General features: G+C 36.0%; 4 protein-coding genes across 4 annotated transcripts; 2 read left to right on the top strand and 2 right to left on the bottom strand.

Annotated features, from left to right (window-relative positions):
- Nucleotides 1-689: 689 nt before the first annotated feature.
- LOC108842102 (universal stress protein PHOS32) lies at nucleotides 690-2,279 on the top strand. Its single transcript, XM_018614914.2, has 3 exons — nucleotides 690-1,516; nucleotides 1,917-1,973; nucleotides 2,077-2,279. The coding sequence occupies exons 1-2, from the start codon at nucleotides 808-810 to the stop codon at nucleotides 1,922-1,924; spliced, it is 717 nt and encodes a 238-aa protein (XP_018470416.1). The 5' UTR covers nucleotides 690-807; the 3' UTR covers nucleotides 1,925-1,973; nucleotides 2,077-2,279.
- Nucleotides 2,280-5,043: 2,764 nt separating this feature from the next.
- On the bottom strand, nucleotides 5,044-6,154 carry LOC108841888 (uncharacterized). The gene is made up of 2 exons (XM_018614671.2): nucleotides 5,497-6,154; nucleotides 5,044-5,405 (listed from the first exon to the last, which is right to left on the bottom strand). The coding sequence occupies exons 1-2, from the start codon at nucleotides 5,995-5,997 to the stop codon at nucleotides 5,301-5,303; spliced, it is 606 nt and encodes a 201-aa protein (XP_018470173.1). The 5' UTR covers nucleotides 5,998-6,154; the 3' UTR covers nucleotides 5,044-5,300.
- Nucleotides 6,155-9,466: 3,312 nt separating this feature from the next.
- LOC108838078 (kelch repeat-containing protein At1g19460) lies at nucleotides 9,467-10,940 on the bottom strand. The gene is made up of 2 exons (XM_018611061.2): nucleotides 9,678-10,940; nucleotides 9,467-9,605 (listed from the first exon to the last, which is right to left on the bottom strand). The coding sequence occupies exons 1-2, from the start codon at nucleotides 10,877-10,879 to the stop codon at nucleotides 9,602-9,604; spliced, it is 1,206 nt and encodes a 401-aa protein (XP_018466563.2). The 5' UTR covers nucleotides 10,880-10,940; the 3' UTR covers nucleotides 9,467-9,601.
- A 5,834-nt stretch (nucleotides 10,941-16,774) lies between these two features.
- Nucleotides 16,775-17,429, top strand: LOC108839769 (calcium-binding protein PBP1). The gene has a single exon (XM_018612545.2). The coding sequence runs from the start codon at nucleotides 16,845-16,847 to the stop codon at nucleotides 17,238-17,240; it is 396 nt and encodes a 131-aa protein (XP_018468047.2). The 5' UTR covers nucleotides 16,775-16,844; the 3' UTR covers nucleotides 17,241-17,429.
- Nucleotides 17,430-18,173: the final 744 nt, after the last annotated feature.

The following is an 18,173-nucleotide window of genomic DNA, read 5'->3' as shown; positions in this document are numbered from 1 at the left end:
TCTTTTGTATCAAACCTGATAATGTTGGAAGCTCATTATCACAGACGGACAGACCAACAAAATATCATTCAAGACACAAAAAAGCAAAAATCATGGGAGTTTTTTTTTAATTGCACACACTCTAATATCTCATGACAAACATTGATGCATGAAAGAAACAGAGAGCTAATATGTCACAACGCTTTGAAATAAAATTTTGGAAACGAAGAGAAGCGTTGCAAAGAGACATAACTAAGATTCTAATAATAATATTATTATTAATAATTTTGAATTTATATTTTAGAAATATATATATGGATAAAAGTGTCTTTTTACATTTAATTAAGTGTAGTTTTCAAAAAATAAAAAATAAGATGCATTTTTCAAATTTCAAACTATTTATAGAGTATTTTTCAAATTATCCCTAATTAAAAACAAAAAACAAATCCCCGCAAACTAAAATTTAGTTTATTTTTCAAAATCGAACTAACCGACTACTGAAGTAGATCGATAATCATTTTTGTAAAGTTTTTTAGAATCAAACTGAACCGGATTATATCGATAATCGTTTTTGTAAAGTTTTTTTAAAATCAAACTGAACTGAACTTATAACCAAACACAAACCAAAAGCTGAAACCGAACCAAATTAACTAATGTCAGAAGGTTCGAGAAAGTATAATAATAATAAACAAATCGGGAAAACACGCTTCCTCTTTGGACTCTTTCCTCTTTCCTCTTTCCTCTCTCATTCGGAAACTCTCATTCACTTTCTCCGTTCATCACTCTCTCCTCTCCAGCGATCAAAAGACTTATCTTTCAAAAAAAACCATGAACCCAGATCCCGATCACCCTCAGCTCCCCACCATCAAGATCCACCACCCTCCTTCCCCTCACCACAACCACCACCACTCCTCCTCCACCCCCTCCTCCGCCGCCGCCACCCCGACTCCCACCGCCGGCGCCCGCCGTAAAATCGGAGTCGCCGTCGACCTCTCCGAAGAAAGCGCCTACGCCGTCCGCTGGGCCGTGGATCACTACATCCGTCCCGGAGACGCCGTCGTCCTCCTCCACGTCTCCCCCACCTCCGTCCTCTTCGGCGCCGACTGGGGCCCTCTCCCTCTCAAAACCCAGCAAGATCCATCCGACCAGCAGCAGCAGCAGCAGCAGCCTAGCCAGGAGGATTTCGACGCCTTCACCGCCTCCAAGGTGGCGGATCTCGCCAAGCCGTTGAAGGAGAGCGGGTTCCCTTACAAGATCCATATAGTGAAGGATCACGACATGAGGGAGAGGCTGTGCCTTGAGATCGAGAGGCTTGGTTTGAGCGCTGTGATCATGGGGAGTAGAGGGTTCGGTGCTGAGAAGAAAGGGAGTGATGGGAAGCTTGGGTCTGTTAGTGATTACTGTCTTCATCACTGTGTTTGTCCTGTTGTTGTCGTTAGATACCCTGATGATCGTGATGGGCCTGTCGTTACTGTTAAGACCGGTGTGGATGATGATGATGTTGGTGTTGCTGTTCATCATGAACACCATATCAAAGGTTTGTACTTTAGTGGCTGATGATGAGATGCTTTTGTGTTTTGTTATGAATCAGACTAGGGAACATTGCGTTATGTTAAAGATATCATATCTAATTGGACATGTAGCATTAGCTTCTGATGAGTTGTCGATTAAAGATACTGAGTTAGTGAGGTTCCGTAGATTGCTTCTTCAGAAACACCATAGTTTGTGCTGTGTTAGTGTTTGAACATTTCGTTTCTGGAAGCTCTACCTTGTGAATTTTGTATGATTTGCATGTATAATATGATTGAAGGTAAAAAGGCTAAGTAATCCATTTGGTATCGTCATTATCTTGAAATGGGTTTTGTGGAAAAGGGTTCTATGACCAAAAGATCAAATAATAATTTATTGTTCCTCATTATCCTGTGTTTCTATTACAGATGAGTAACTCTTGTTGGGGTTTGATCAGGTTTAACACTCTCTACATCATCATCCAGGTAAAGATAAAAACTAACATCAACCATCTTCTAGAGCTTTCATCGGAACATTAATATAGTTATTGATTATTCTTTCTTTCTGTGTGTTTTGGAATTAAAAAAGGTGCATAAAGCAAGTAGGAGTTTGAGCGGAATGGTGGAGGAGTGTTTGTGTGTTCTATCTTTAGCGATCTCAGGGTTATGTTGGAGTCTCTTGTCTTCTCCATCTAATGTTTTCCTCATTAAACATGGAGTTTGTATGATTACTAAAACCTATTTTATTTTCTTAGGAAAGAAAAAGATTATGAACTTACAATAAAGATTATGGACTTACAATAAAGATTATGAAAAAGGTTTGCCATGTTGCCTCAGAGTGTGAATATCAACTCTGTTTACTGTTAAAATCAGATAAACAATATGGTTTTGGGTTGGTATCTTGGACAAATGTTAAAGGCTGAATGTCTGATGTTTTTTTTTTCAACTTGATTGTATTTATAAACCAAACGAACAACACCAATAATTTGCAGAGAGATCCGCATATACTATAACATAAAATCAAAGCATCAAACAACTAACGCCCATCAGCTTTAAACAACGAACAAACCCAAAAATCAAACAGAGAAGACAGACTTCATCCTCTAGCCACTGAAACAGCCAGAATGGGGAGCCTGCTGCAACATAGGACTGAAAAAAACTGCGCTAAAGCACACTTAAGAGCAATGAACATAGCTCCTCTGTTTGATGAAATATGCTCGTAAACAAACCTCCACTCCAAAAAATTATCCAGCAACAGATTCACTTCCATAACTTAGTACTGCAATGAAGGCCAATCATCAGGATTTTTAACAGCTTGGACAAAGTTATTGAAACCACAAGCAACTCCACTTTCTCAAAACGATGCTGAATGTTTGATGTTAAGAAAGAAGTGTGAAATGGAAAACAAAATTAAATTTATCAGATAATTTAAACTGTAATTTGTAAAACTTGTTTGGTTCTTAGGTCTAAGTTTCTTTTGCAAGTGTGGAGCCGATGGCATCAAAACGCAATATTGAAACTACCATATCACAGTTCTTTTCAAATAAAAAAAACTACCATATCACAGTTTATCTTTTTTGACAAAAAAATACTACACTCTTAACAAATAAGATATAACCATGTCTATTAATTTATTTGTATACTTCAATTTGAATCCTGAAAAGAATGAAAAACAAACTACACATTGTTTTGAAGCCGGTTTAAATGATCGGTCTTTGAAAGTAAACCACATATTCTTTTAATAATTTATTTAAATGTATAAAATAATTTGGCAGACCACCCACACCGTCCAATCCTTAATTTTTTTTTAAACACGGAAGAGCTAGTTTCGAAACTATACAATCTTTAACCACAAAATCACACACTCGTTCAACTAGGAACCATTTGCAAGCTCTTTCTGTTCAGGTAATTTCTTCTAGGCTTTATTCTCTTCAGGAAGAGGAATCATAGTCTCCTGATTAACTAAAGCAGAATATTGCAGATTGCCAATTTTGCCAACGAACTTCTGGTTCTCTTGATAAACAAGGTAGAATGAAGAGGGATCTATACGCCTATGGATGAGTAATTTGGAATGTATTTCCATCATTCCATCGACAAGAATTCTGAAAAGAAGTATCCTAGCAGAGTCTGGTTGGAGAGAAGTCTCCCATATGTCTATACAATGCAAGCATATAATTTGAGGAAGTCAATGCAACTAACAAAGAGAAAATGAAACAAACTTATTGGAATTTTTGTTTTTGAAGAAAATTCAAAATTTTAAGAAAAAAAAAGAAAAGCAACATACCCTTATATCATAATAGAACATTATTTATGGTCAAAATGTTTTATGTGGTCGAATTTTGAGTTATTTGATCAATTTTAATGTTGATTTCCATATATATGTAAGAGTCTACTAATGTTTGTTTTCTTTAATTTTTCAAAATTTGTGCATTTTAGATCATCACTATCTAAAATGAAACAAGATTCTCCGTATGATAAAATTCTCTTTTGTACAGTTTTGTTTTCAACCTCGGTTTGTTCACTTGTTAATTGTTTGATAATAAAACATAGTAATGTTAACTGTAGTGTATAAAAAACTTGGTAGACCACTCTGTCCGTCCAGTTCTCTAACTGACCATAGTGCATAATCTAAAGTACTTAAGAATTAAGACACTCTTTTTCTAAACATAGCTTGTATATAAAAAACTACACATTGTTAACAAAGAATATAATAACCATGTTTATTAATTTATTCGTATAACACTAACTTCAGTCTGAATCTTGAAAAAATGAAAAAACAAACTACAGACTGTTTTGAAGGACTTAAATGATCGGTCTTTGAAAAGAAAACCACATATTCTTGTAATAATTTTATTTAAATGTATAAAACAAATTTGGTATACCACCCTCGCCGTCCAGTTCTGTAACTGACCATACATATTTTCTTTTAAGTGTTTAAAAAACTTCTAATTGTTAAATCGTATGTTAATCTATGAAAGAAAATATCTCGTAAGAACATCAGTTTTTCCCAGCTTCAAAGTCAGTTTATTCTCTAACTGACCATACTTATTTTCTTTTAATTGTTTTAAAAACTTTTAATTGTTAAATCATATGCTAATTTATTAAAGAAAATATTCCGTGAGAGCCTCAGTTTTTCCTAGCTTCAAAGTCAGTTTACAGATAAAAAGAAATGATATACTCAACGCTCTGATTAATAAATTAAAGAAGCATTGAAGGAGGACCCAATGTTATTAATATCTTATTGTGTCTCCACAACCTTTAAATTTCTTTTTATTTGTGGTCGCAGACTAACGACATTTATACATTATGTACACACTTCATCTATCACCAATCAGCATCAAACATACTGATTTTTTTTGGTGTAAAAAATGTGGTTTCACCTTTTTCTCGGAGACTCAAAAATTGTAAATAGTTTTTCCCAACATGAATTGAACAATAAAATATAAGTTTTAAAATTTTGGTTTGATTGATAATACTTCTAAAGATTATAATAATTTTCTCATGATTAATCCCACCACCAGGTATTGAAGAAAAAAAAATTAACAGAACATACTAATAGCTTAAACAAATAAAATCAACATAATTATAGATAGGTGAATAATACAACCAAAAATACGAAATCGTAAGCAGCTAAGCAAAATGGGTTCAACCAGTACATTTGGTTTCAGAAAAAACAGTAAGCCGACTAAGCCATAAAGGGAGCTAAACTCAATTAACTAAAAGATGAATTGTTTGCAATGAACAGTGATGATTAATCTAATCTGAATAAGCAGAAATCAACGGCTGGCATTTCTATTTTATGTTGGTGGTGTATCACAGTCGTTTGATTTTTAAGGTTGATTTCATCATAGCCGTTGATCTTGGCCAGGTTTCATCTCTCGCTAGCCGTTTCAACGGTCGTGACTCGTTTGATTCATCCTGCATTTGTAAAAAAAAAACGTTCAATCATTTGTTTCTCCGACCATTCCTCAAACTGAGAAAAGACAACAAGAGAGAAAGTGATTCATACATGGGAGGAGTTAAGATCTGAATCTTGTCGCGTCCTTTTCTCTACCAAACTGAAACGTTCCTCTCCTCCGCTGCTAACGGAACACCAAGAACTCATCACTGGAGGTTCTTGCACCGCCGCAGCCGCATCCCACGGCACCACCTGATTCTCCCCTTCTTCTTCTTCTTCGTCTTCCTCATCATCACTTTCTTCTTCTTCTTCCTCCTCATCCTCATCATAAGATTCTGCGCCGTCGTCTTCTCCGTAACCATTTCTGCCGTTACTATTCTTACGAGCAAGGCAAGGCTCGCAGTTGGAAACTGTTGGGCATAGTCGAAGACCCGAAGCTTTCCAAGGCGTAGGAGACTGGCAAACGCTACAAAGAAGGCAGCGCGCGTGTTTAGCCACCAGAAAGTTAGCTCCGTGAACGTAACCATCGCAGTCCCAGCATAAACTCGCCTGGTCTGATTCACAGAACATCCACGCCACACCGTCGCATAGCTCACACTTCAACTTCTCCATCTCTCTTCCCTCTCTCTCTCTCTATATATCAAAATAGTTTTCTTGCTTCTTTTGTGTGTGTGTTTGATCCTGTCCTTATCTCTTACTTCCTTCTCTCTCCTCTCGTTTTATTCTGCGGACAGAAACAAAGGGAACAAGATCGAGAAATGGAAAGTACAGTTTGCACAATGAGAGTTTCGTGGCGAGTTTTCTGTGATTCAATATTCTGAGGGTATTTTCGTCTTTTAAGATACGAATGAAGGTTTCGATTTTTTACAATATTTTTTCATTTTCCATATCTTAAGGAATCGTTCAAACTTGTAAAACTTTATGGTAGATAACCTGTGCATAATTACTGTATCAGTTCTATATAAACCATTTTCTTAAGGGTTCTGCGGCTGAGCATAGTCCTCGGATTCTTAAATTATGGGAGAGAGTAATTAAGTCTTATTAACAATTTAGTTGTTTTTTTTTAAATTTACTTGGTCCTGAAACCCCGTAACGGGAACAGAGCCCTATGGGGGCCAACCTTGCGTGTCGATATATGAGTCGTTACATACCAAACAGATATTTTTAGTTGGTGAGGTGGGGAGAGGAAGATTCTATTATATCCTACGTGGAAGAATCATGTTCTCAAGAATACTAAAGCCACGTGATCCAAACCTGGGATTCGTCTGGACCAAGTTACACGTTTACTGCGGTCCATACAATTTTTTAATTCCTCTCGCTTGCTCTGATCCAAGTGTTTGTGCGAACAAGGTTTACATTTGAAAATAAGTGAAATATACAAATATCATTTATATCATTTGGCTTAATGATGATATCATAATGAAAAATAAAAAAAATTAAAGTAATCAAGTAGTAACTTTATTATAAACATAAGAAACACTATTTAAACTTTTAAAAATAAACTGTGATAATTTAAAAAAAAAATATTATTGTTTAAACCTTTTCTTTTGCTAAAAACATTGTTTAAACTTTAAAAACAAATTATTTATAATTTTAATTGTTAAAACATAAAAGCATTAATATTTACCAAATTAAAATAATATATTAAATTAAGTATTTTGAGTTAACTATTCATGGAATATATAATTATTTTAGGTACTCAATAGTATCTTAATGTATTTTGAATACATAATAAAGATTAAGATTGGGTTTGGTACAAATTATTTTTTGAGATTTTTAAATTTTTAGTTCTTTTAGATATCTATTTAGGGTTTAGGTTCGGTTTGGATAAAACCTATAATTTGAAATACCGTAAAATAAGATCTATTTGGTATTTATATCGGGTTCGGATCGACTTGAGTTAGTTTTAATTAGTCTGGTTTAGTTCAAATGTACGGATTCAGTTTATTTGCCCACTTCTACGTTAGACCAAATACTTATGAGGGCCAATTAATGTAATGACCACTAGGAGAAAAAAAAATCATGATAGAACTATGTAATAAATTTAGTCAGGTGTTTACACATTTAAAATAACAACTCTAGTCTTTACTGCGCATGGGCATCCAATACATGCATGAATAAGCTTCTTTCTTTTGACATATGCGATATCTAAATGTACAATAGTATAAATCTAAAAAACAAAATCATACTTTAATCCAGTTACATAAACATCATTATCAACAATGGATTATGGAGAGAGAGAGAGAGAGAGAGAGAGAGAGAGAGAGAGAGAGAGAGAGAGAGAGAGAGAGAGAGAGAGAGAGAGAGAGAGAGAGAGAGAGAGAGAGAGAGAGAGAGAGAGAGAGAGAGAGAGAGAGAGAATAACACATTATATTATTCCATTCAAATTACGTTACACATTTAATTTATATGTACACATGTACCAGTCGACTTCTTTTTTCCTCAGTTAACGCTTCCTCTACAGTAAGATGTGCTGCGGCTTCCTCAATTTTAGCTTCCTCCGTCTTTTTATCACCTCTGGCTCTGGCTTTGCCTGCCTCAGCTTCACATCTTGCAAAATTCTTGTCTGCCTCCTCACCCAACTTGCGCAAGTTTTACGAACTATCAACATCGTACTTGGGCTGGTGTCTCAAAATAAGCTGAGGCTGGCGCGGTCCGTTTGGTATCGTGGTCTTATTGTTGACATTGGAGAATGTGAGGTCGGGGTAGAGTGGATCATTTCTCTTGAGAAAACGAATTGTCGGTTTTGTTGTCCCAGCTTGAATCGCGACAAGAAACTGTTTGAACAAGGAGTCATTTTTTAGACAAGGTAGAGAGTGAGTGTGAGACTATATCCTTAGACAGGTGATGTAATATTTACACGTATGGTAGTATTTTTGTAGATATATTTTAACATATGGTAGTATTTTTGTATAAACTATACATAGTTTATGAATTTTAACCATTTTTAAAGGAATGATAGTTTATTTTATTTATTTATTTAAATGAAAGCACTTTTCAGATAAAATAGGTTAATTTACCAATTTTATATAGTTTTTTTATTTAATTCATATAGTACTTCTATTTTATTTAATATAGTATGAAATTTATAAAAATAGCAAAGAATTTTTTATTATTTGTTTTATAATAAAAATTTAATTAGTATTAATGTATAATAATATTTTATTACTCATTACGAAATTAATTATTGCTTTATTTTATAAAAATATTTAAAAAAATTAATAAGATTTGGTTAGATTTTTTCTCAAAAGATTTAGTTATAATTAAAAATAAAATTTAAATATATATTTTCTTAACATATTTATTAGACTAAAATCATCTAACCAAATGTTTCTTTTTTTTTTGATCAAACCATGCATTACTTAGGAAATCAAGTCAAATGTTTCTATTAAAAGTTTTCAGTGGTAGATAAAAAAATATGACTCTAAATTGATAGAGTAGATTTAAAGATTATTCAATTTCCCCATGCTTTGATGACCTGCAGATCAAAACTAATGATGTTGGCTTGAGTAAAAAGTATGTATCGATCGATTATCAGTTTGGAAGTCAGAGCCGGAAAGATGATAAAAATGGAAATAAATGGTAAGACTCCATATATATAAACTAACCAGCTACTATGCCCTGAAGAACCTAAATTTAGAGTATGTTATTCGCAAAGGAATATAACAATGAAAGGTTTAGTAGACTTAAATTTAAGTTTAGCGTCGGTGAGTCAAAGTCTTTGGACGGCTGTGCTTTGTATTTGCAACAAGTCTCTGTACTAGTGTGTCAACTTGATTTTGTAGATTTTCGTTAGTTACCATACATACGTGTATTAAGGATCAAGAATACCCGTGCGGTTTGTTTTTGCCGGTTTGTTTTTGCTTCATTTATCCCTACGCCAACATGTTTTATAGCTTCTCACTAATTAGAAGCATATTGAACGTGATAGAGTCTATGTTAGTGCAAGTGCCCGAAACCCCCAAGAGATAGCTAACAGAAAAGATGAATCTCAATAAGTTTCGTTAGAATGTCGTGTACACGTCTAAAAGAATGTGCATGCCTTTTTTACATACACGTCTAAAAGAATGTGCATGCCTTTTTTTTACAGTTTAGAGGAATCTACTCGTCAAAGCTAAAAGTATTCACAAGAAGCTTCTTCACGAAAGCCTAACATTTACTCTTGAGAATGTCATATAACAGCTGCTTCTCAGCTACTCGGCTTCCACAAGATCCATCACCTGTAAGTTCATGACGGGGTATTGACATGAGAGTTCATCTATCAAAAAAGTGCATATGTCACAGAAACATACATGGTAATAGATCGACAAAGCTCAATGGAAGGTGGCGACTCCATGGTTCTAAACACAATAGTAGCTGATTCGACGGTCCCACGAATCACACCTCCCTGACGTCTTTCCAAAGCGATCATAAAAAACCAGATTAGTTTTTCCTCGTCACAAGTCGATGACCAGCAGTGACTAGAGGCCAAAAGCATCAACTTCCCACCAACATTGGCCATTTTAGACTGCTCATAATAGAGCACAGGAGGCATAAGGGTTTGACTTGCCCCTAAATCCACGGGTCTCCAACACCGTTCCCCCTCCGGATTAAACACCACTAGTGGATGATAAAAGGTACACGCAGGATCAATTGAGTACAACATGCCGTCAACCACACAAGAGGACTTTTTCCATAAAGAACTCAAAGGAGACCCATCCAACCATGATGTCCACACAAAAGTTTTGGGATTAAACGCGTGAATGCGCTGCTTACGATCCAGAGTGTAAATCCTCTCCCCGTCCATCACTGCATCTGACAAGAACTCCAAATCCACTTCGGCTGTGATCGTCCCCACCAATTCACCGGACCAGACCTTCGTCCTTAGGTCGAACACTTCGAACCAATCGGAATATCTCTTCTCGCAGCCTCCGATCACGTAAATCTTTCCGTCGACTATCCCCGCGGCTGCCCCGCGGCGAGCCACCTTCATCCTCGGGAGGGAGCGATCGCACTTGTGAGTTGCGCAGTCGATGAGGATCAAGTCCCGAGTGTTTCTTTCGCCGTCGTCGCATCCGCCGATCACGTATATCTCCGTTGCCGTGGTGACCACGGCGGCTCCAAAAGGCATGGTAGGGAGGGAGCTGATCCTGCGCAACTGTAGAGAAGCGTTGTCGGGTGATGGATAGAGAATGTACCACTCTGGGAGTTTGCGAGGTGGGAAGCTGATCAAGACGTAAAGAAAGCGTTGGACGAGGGCGAGCTGGGAGCGCGTGATGTAGAGCTTCGGCGAAGCGATGAGACGACGGAAGGCGGTGGAGGTTGACGATAACTCCGGGTAGTTATATTTGGAGACTCGTGCGACGCAGAGTTCCGTGACGTCGTCAGGTAGTGATTCCAACAAGTTCCCTCGCTTAACGTCGTCTTCTTGTTTCTTCTCGACTACTTCTTGTGGTTTCTTGTTTGGATCGCCGCCGTTTGGTTCTTCGTCGGGAATGTGAGAGATAACCTTCATGGCCGTGCCGTGTGAAGTCAGAAAATCAGTTGGTAGAGGAATTAACTGAAAGCGAGCCTAATTCACAAGGCGGTTGAGTATTTCTTTTTTTATAAGTAAAACATGCATGGCATTAAAATTATATTTTACTAATTCTTGCATTTCCATGAATTCATACACTTCGTTTTTTTCCTGTTTTAAATGTTCTTCGTTCTATTTCCTAAATCCAAAAAGATAATTTGTATGCACATTTTTTACTGTTATTTCCGTTTTTATATAATAACAAAGTTCTCGGATTTTGAAATTATAATTTTTTTTTTGAAAAGAAAAATCAAAACAAAATTAAATTTTACAATTTTAATTAATTTAGAGAAATATATATATATAATCATAAAATAAGTGTGCACAGATTGTTTTTAAAACAAGTCCATTAAATAATACTTAAATATTTATATAATAACATATTTACTGATGGAATGACAGCTCTTTTCTTCCAACACTCGTGGCATGTGGTGAAACAGGATTTGGTGACTATGGTAAATAATTTCTTAATATCGGGAGAGTTGGATTCAAGGTTAAACATGACTAATATATGTATGATACCTAAAACGGAAAGGCCCACAAGGATGACAGAACTGCGACCAATAAGCTTATGTAATGTTGGATATAAAATTATATCCAAGGTGTTATGTCAGAGATTGAAAATCTGTCTTCCAACGCTGATCTCAGAGACTCAATCGGCATTTGTGGCAGGGAGATTGATCTCGGACAATATTCTGATAGCTCAGGAAATGTTTCATGGTGTGCGAACAAATAAGGCATGTCAAGGAAAATTTATGGCCATTAAAACGGATATGAGTAAAGCGTACGATCGAATAGAATGGGATTTCATTAAAGCTCTTCTATTGAAGATGGGTTTTGATTCTCATTGGATTAAACTTTTAATGGAGTGTATATCATCGGTACAGTATCGGGTGTTACTCAATGGTCAGCCACGAGGACATATAGTTCCTCAAAGAGGCTTACGGCAAGGGGATCCGTTATCCCCGTATCTATTCATTATGTGTACGGAAGCATTAATAGCAAATTTAAAAAAAGCAGAGGCTGATAAACGGCTTACTGGCATGAAGGTAGCAAGGACTTGTCCATCGATATCACACTTGTTATTTGCAGATGATAGTCTTTTTTTCTGCAAAGCCCAACGGGAGGAAGCACAAACTATTCTCAAGATTCTAAATGAGTATGAGGCAGTTTCTGGCCAACTTATAAACTTTCAAAAGTCATCAATTCAATTTGGGTACAAGATTGAGGAATCTTGTAGACAAGAAATGCGGGATATTTTAAGTATTCAGAATATAGGAGGAATGGGTTCCTATTTGGGCCTGCCGGAGAATATTGGTGGGTCAAAAATTCAGGTGTTTGGATTTCTGCAAGAGCGCCTGAATAATAGGATTAACGGCTGGACTTTTAAATTTTTTACTAAAGGAGGGAAAGAAGTGGTTATCAAATCAGTAACCACAGCTTTACCCAATCATGTGATGTCTTGCTATCGTCTACCAAAGGCAATAACAAAGAAACTAACGAGTATTACAGCTCAGTTTTGGTGGAGCCCTGGAGGAAGAACAAAAGGAATGCATTGGAAGTCTTGGGACAAGGTCTGCATTAGCAAAGAGGATGGTGGGTTGGGTTTCAAAGATATAACGGATTTAAACACGGCTATGCTGGGTAAGCAGTTATGGAGGCTGGTGGAGAAACCAAACACCTTATTTTCGAGAGTCTTTAAAGGAAGGTATTTCAGGAATGCTTCACCCCTGGAACCGATTAAATCATACTCACCGTCATATGGATGGCGAAGTATTAGCTCAGCTAGATCTCTGGTTAGCAAAGGACTAATCAAAAGGGTGGGAACAGGGTCATCCATATCTGTATGGAATGATCCCTGGCTCCCAACCACTCGCCCGAGACCAGCAAACAAAAATCAAATTACCAGTCTTCATAGTAATCATGATCTTACGGTTGATCAACTGATAGATCCAGAATTACGAATTTGGAATTCTCAGGCAATACAGGAATTAGTGGATCCCCAAGATGCAAAGATCATAGAAAGTATACCTCTGAGTAGGTTTACCCGAGGGGATAGAGACGGATGGCACTTTACACAAAATGGAAAGTACACGGTAAAATCAGGGTATCAAGTGGAACGGGTTTACCCAGATACAGCCAAACCGGCTGCAGTATTTGGGCCAAATGTGGATTCACTTAAAGCACATTGTTGGAAAGTTCGCTGCCCGCCAAAGATTAAACATTTTCTATGGCAATTGGTATCAGGATGTATATCTGTCAGAAAGAATTTAAATGCGAGAGGGCTATCAGGGGACTTGTACTGCGATAGATGTGGGGCTACGGAGGAATCGATTAACCATGTGTTTTTTGAATGCCCTCCAGCGCGTCAGGTTTGGGCACTGTCCAATATCCCATCTAACTCAACAATTTTCCCAACGGGATCTTTGTTCACAAATATGGATTACCTATTTTGGCGAATACGGCCCGAAATGGAAGATCATCAATTTGCTTGGATATTATGGTATATTTGGAAAGGAAGAAATAATAAAGTCTTTAGTAATTTGGATATAGATCCGCGGGAGACTCTTCAACTGGCGGTAACAGAAGCACGGCTATGGGCTGAGGCCCAAATAGTGCAAGTGCCAACACAAAATCCACAACAATCGAATCTGCCGATGATTCCCGGCAGGTGGTGTTTCGTGGATGGATCTTGGAAGGAAAATGAAGTCTTCTCTGGGCAGGGGTGGTATAGTACACTAGAAGGCTTCACAGGACTAATGGGAGCACGGAATATAAGGGCTTCTCTCTCTCCTCTTCACGCGGAGACAGAAGCTTTAGTATGGGCAATGGAATGCATGAGGAATTTGCGTCAGTTTCGGGTCACGTTTGCAACAGATTGTCTGCAACTGGTGAAGATGGTTTCTGAACCAGAGGAATGGCCGGCATTTGCTAACTATTTAGAAGACATAAAGACGTTGAAAGAATCCTTCCACAGCTTGGAGATCATTCATGTACCTCGCACACAAAATTTGAAGGCCGATGGTTTAGCACGTAGTGCTAGGAAACAAACGTCCTTTGTTGTGCACATGGATGCAGAGCTACCGTTTTGGTTTACAGAGTCTGTTTGAGTCTGTAAAAGTCGATGACAAAAAAAAAAAAAAAAAAAAACATATCGTAGTACGTTTAAATATTAATCTAAAAATATTTTATAAAATTGAAAATTATAATAGCAATTTTTATAACTCTCTTTGTATGTCTGTTTTTCATGATGATATTTTGTACTTTTTATTGTTTGTAGAGAAAACTATTTTATCATTATTGCTTTTACAATATATTTATTAATTTGATCTAAAATTCTAAAACAAATTTTTTAAATATAAGTTACCATTCAAGCTTTTAAAAAGAATAAATTTAGAAATTAAAATCTTAGAAAAAACTAAAAGGTAAAAACCTAAAACTAAAATCTAAAAACCAAACAAACAATGAGGACCTTATTATCAATAAGCAGATGCTAGCTACAAGTAGAGAAGTATGTCAATAAGCTGCTGAATAAACATGTAGCAATTTTCTCTAGTTTTTGCTTAAGATCCAATAATAATGGGTAATATGTTTTGAGAGCTGAATGGATTTTATCTTTCTTTGATTGGTCGATTTTCATTTGGGTGGGGTTGACTTAGGGATTTCAAAGCGCACCTCCAACAACAAGTATCATTTATAGTCTCTAATCACCTATGTAAAGTGAAAAGTTTATATGGCGAAGGCCGGTGAGTTTTGCTACTTAGTTTAGAAATTTCAAGGAAAATTTGTTACATCTCGGTTTTTGTTATATGTGAAAGATTTCATATAAATGACTTAACTATTTATGTTACTAAAGTATATTTATCTTTTCGTATATGTATATAGAGAGAATTTCTTGAAACAAGCGTGTTGAGTTGCAAAAGTCAAAATAGAGATGATCTATTAGAAAGTATTTTGTGATATTATGTAAGTGAAATTAAAAGATTATGTGGTAATTGTATGGTTGGTAAACAAATATCTTGAGCTTCCAGTAATTTTTGTACGCACAGAGTGGAACATAAGGATCGGAGCGAGTGAATGGGTAAGAGAAGTCTATTAGTTCAAAGTTTGTTTCGTTGGTATCACATTTCTCCTTACTCTTTTGAGCTTTTTAACCTTGCATTTATTCAAACAATGGTAAATAATTGGAATGCCCAGCCCAAATAATTTTTTTCTGCCTGAAGTGTAAGGAACATAGTGCACTAATTCTTTTTTTCAATAAAATATTTGTTCGTTACTGAAATATTTTTAAAAAGTATTGGTAACTGATTTGAATCTTGATCTTGTTGGTCGAATTAAATAATTTAACTAAAATTGATGAATTGACCGGGTCAATAATCAAGATTCAATGTTCTTTCTATGAATCCGGTTCATTTTACGTTAGTGGTTAACTCATTCTTGCATTCGATTTTATTATAAGGAGTAAAGTAAAGTACGGATAATGGCAGTGGTTATCAAATGAGGACGACATTTGGTTGGATGATTATCGAGAGTAATAATAAAAAACAAAGGCATGCAATAGAACGGGCAGACCAAGTGGAATATTATGTGATATGTCCACCATATATAAGTTCCAATTAAGATGTTAACATATTATTGTCTTCCAATAAGCGACAAAAAATCTGGATTAAGAATTCATAATTGCACACATATAAATTAAGAAAAAAAATCCTTGTCCACTAGAAGTCACTATGAAACTGTGAATGTGTTATTTTGGAGGCATTTGTCACCCACCTACATATTATATTCTGTGATGCTGAAAAGTATTGTTTCTACTAAAACGGCAGGGTCATCGGCAAAAATTACTCGAAAAGAAGTGGTAAAAATGTAGTATATGACATGGTTTAGTTATGAGCTTCACTAAAGTTTATTTTTACATGGTTGATGTCTCTATACCAAATTCCGAAGAGTTTTTCAAATGCTCTCTTCATTTATACCTTTTCGTTATAAAAAACAAACAAATAGAACTTAAAAGAAAAATATATAATAAAATATCTTGATAAAATCATTATGTATAAAAAATGCTGAAATTTTCAAAGTTATATGTTATACATGACAACATCTGTTAGGTAACTAATAAATTTTATAGTGTTAATACCATCAACACAACCAAAAAATTGCGTTGAACTTGCAAATTCTATAGTTCTTAGTAACGCTATGGTATGTTTTTAAATAGATTGACATACTTCTTATAAGATCAAAATTCGACACACTTTTAAGTTATATTAAGACCAAATCAAACCAAAAACTAATTAAAAACAAAGAGTACCCATCTCTCTGGAGATCAATAGTCCAAATGAAAACCAAAAAACCTAAAAGTTTGGTTGAGACGGTAAGTCTAACTGAAGTGTTGCAATTCTAAAAAAGACATGAAAATAGAACGCGCTAACCTTTCCAATCGGCCAAATCTATGCGTAGTTTTCAGTATGGATCATTCAAACTAGAAGAAAGTGCTAAGAAAATTCAAATGTAGTTTTTAAAGAACTTTCCTTCATCAATGCAATCAAAATGTCACTTGCCTAACGAGTTTCTAAGAAAGACAGAACCTTCACATTCAAAGCTGACGAGTTTACCCTCCTTTCTTCGCGTTTCACACCACGCACCGCCCGTGTGAACAGTCACATCTTCAATAAAAAAGACGTTTATACCCTTAAAGTGACCTTCCAAGAAGAAACCAAACCAAACCAGAACAAATTGGATGTTCCTTCGTCCCTTACCTGTAGCTTAGTTGTCTTCCATGGATGTTCCTTCTCGGAACTCCCAAACTTCTCTTCCTTCCTATATAAAAAAAATCATCTCTCATTTCACCATCATCAACCTCACAACATAAAACCATTTCTCAAAATCATCACTCTCTCTCTCTCTAATGGCGTCTCCTAAATCCTCAACAAGACCCACCCAGCAAAACCAAGAACCCACTTTCCACGACTTCTTCCCGGCGATGGCAGGAAAACTCGGAGGAGAAGGTCTCATCGACGAGCTCTGCAAAGGGTTCGAGCTACTCGTGGACAGAGAGAGAGGTGTCATCACTTTCGAGAGCTTGCGGCGAAACGCATCGGCGGTTCTTGGGCTCGGTGACTTGACGGACGACGATGTGAAGTGTATGATCAACGAAGGGGATTTCGATCGAGACGGTGCGTTGAATCAGATGGAGTTTTGCGTGCTCATGTTTAGGCTTAGCCCTGAGTTGATGGAGGCGTCACGGTGTGTTGTCACTGAAGCGATAGAGGAGGAGTTTGGTGATCGAAGGCACAGGCGTTGATGATAGAAAGCTTCTTTCTCTATGAGAGACTTTGACTTATTTGTTTTTAGTTTTTTACTATTTTAAATTTTTTTAACCGATTCTTCTTTTATGTTCTTTCCTATGTTCTCTTTGATTTCCTTTTGCAGTTCGTATAAATTGTTGGATATATTATAATAAAACTGATATGGAAAATCTTTGACAACAAAACATATATATATAAATATATATACCAAATGCAAATTTATCTCTTCAACCTCTTTACCTCCTTGGATGATTTAGTTTAGGCTGCGGCATGTGAAAGTTGATAAATCAACGCTACAATAACACAATTGTGTTTCCATCCATATGTGTAAACATCTTTTTTTTGTTAATTTGTTATGGAAAGATAACACATCAATAAAAAAAAATTAAGCAAAAAAAAAAACTGAAAACAATCAACACATTTCAATTGTGCATATCAGATTCTTCCAATCTAAAACCACAGTATATAATTTTAGTTTCTTCCCAAATACTATGCGATTATATGATTTCTAGACTTTGCGTATTATTTTTGTCCAGTTGAGTTAACATTGCTTCATCTTCGTAGTTACTGGTCCTCCATGTAAAACCCCTACAAATCTCTATCACGAATGTGTATCAGTTTCCATTCCCAGAAGATACAAAATTGTGTTTTGTTTCTAAATTTTGTCATCTCTATATTGATTCACATCGGTGATCCACCTTTGAATGATCCTTCTTCCCAACGATTTCAATCAGACGACAAAGCAAGTGATCTAACCGAAGCTATAGGTGATTAACTGCTTATGAGAATTATTGGGGAACGAAATAAAATTATCTGATGAGATAGGTTTCATCAAAGATATGATGATATTTATGAAAATATTAATTTTCCGAGACGATACTGTGTCTATTAAGTCTTGTTATATCATACTCATATGTTCACTGAGATGA

The sequence above is a fragment of the Raphanus sativus genome, chromosome 2 (genome assembly GCF_000801105.2).
Source record: "Raphanus sativus cultivar WK10039 chromosome 2, ASM80110v3, whole genome shotgun sequence".
Taxonomy (NCBI): domain Eukaryota; kingdom Viridiplantae; phylum Streptophyta; class Magnoliopsida; order Brassicales; family Brassicaceae; genus Raphanus; species Raphanus sativus.
Note: the sequence above shows the minus strand (reverse complement) of the source record. Positions and strands in the feature narration are given on the sequence as shown.

Coding starts and splice junctions, on each gene's coding strand:
- LOC108842102 (XM_018614914.2), top strand. CDS start 808: ATGAACCCAGATCCCGATCACCCTCAGCTCCCCACCATCAAGATCCAC.
- LOC108841888 (XM_018614671.2), bottom strand. CDS start 5,997: ATGGAGAAGTTGAAGTGTGAGCTATGCGACGGTGTGGCGTGGATGTTC. Junction 5,406..5,496: donor CAGATCTTAACTCCTCCCAT/GTATGAATCACT, acceptor TTACAAATGCAG/GATGAATCAAACGAGTCACG.
- LOC108838078 (XM_018611061.2), bottom strand. CDS start 10,879: ATGAAGGTTATCTCTCACATTCCCGACGAAGAACCAAACGGCGGCGAT.
- LOC108839769 (XM_018612545.2), top strand. CDS start 16,845: ATGGCGTCTCCTAAATCCTCAACAAGACCCACCCAGCAAAACCAAGAA.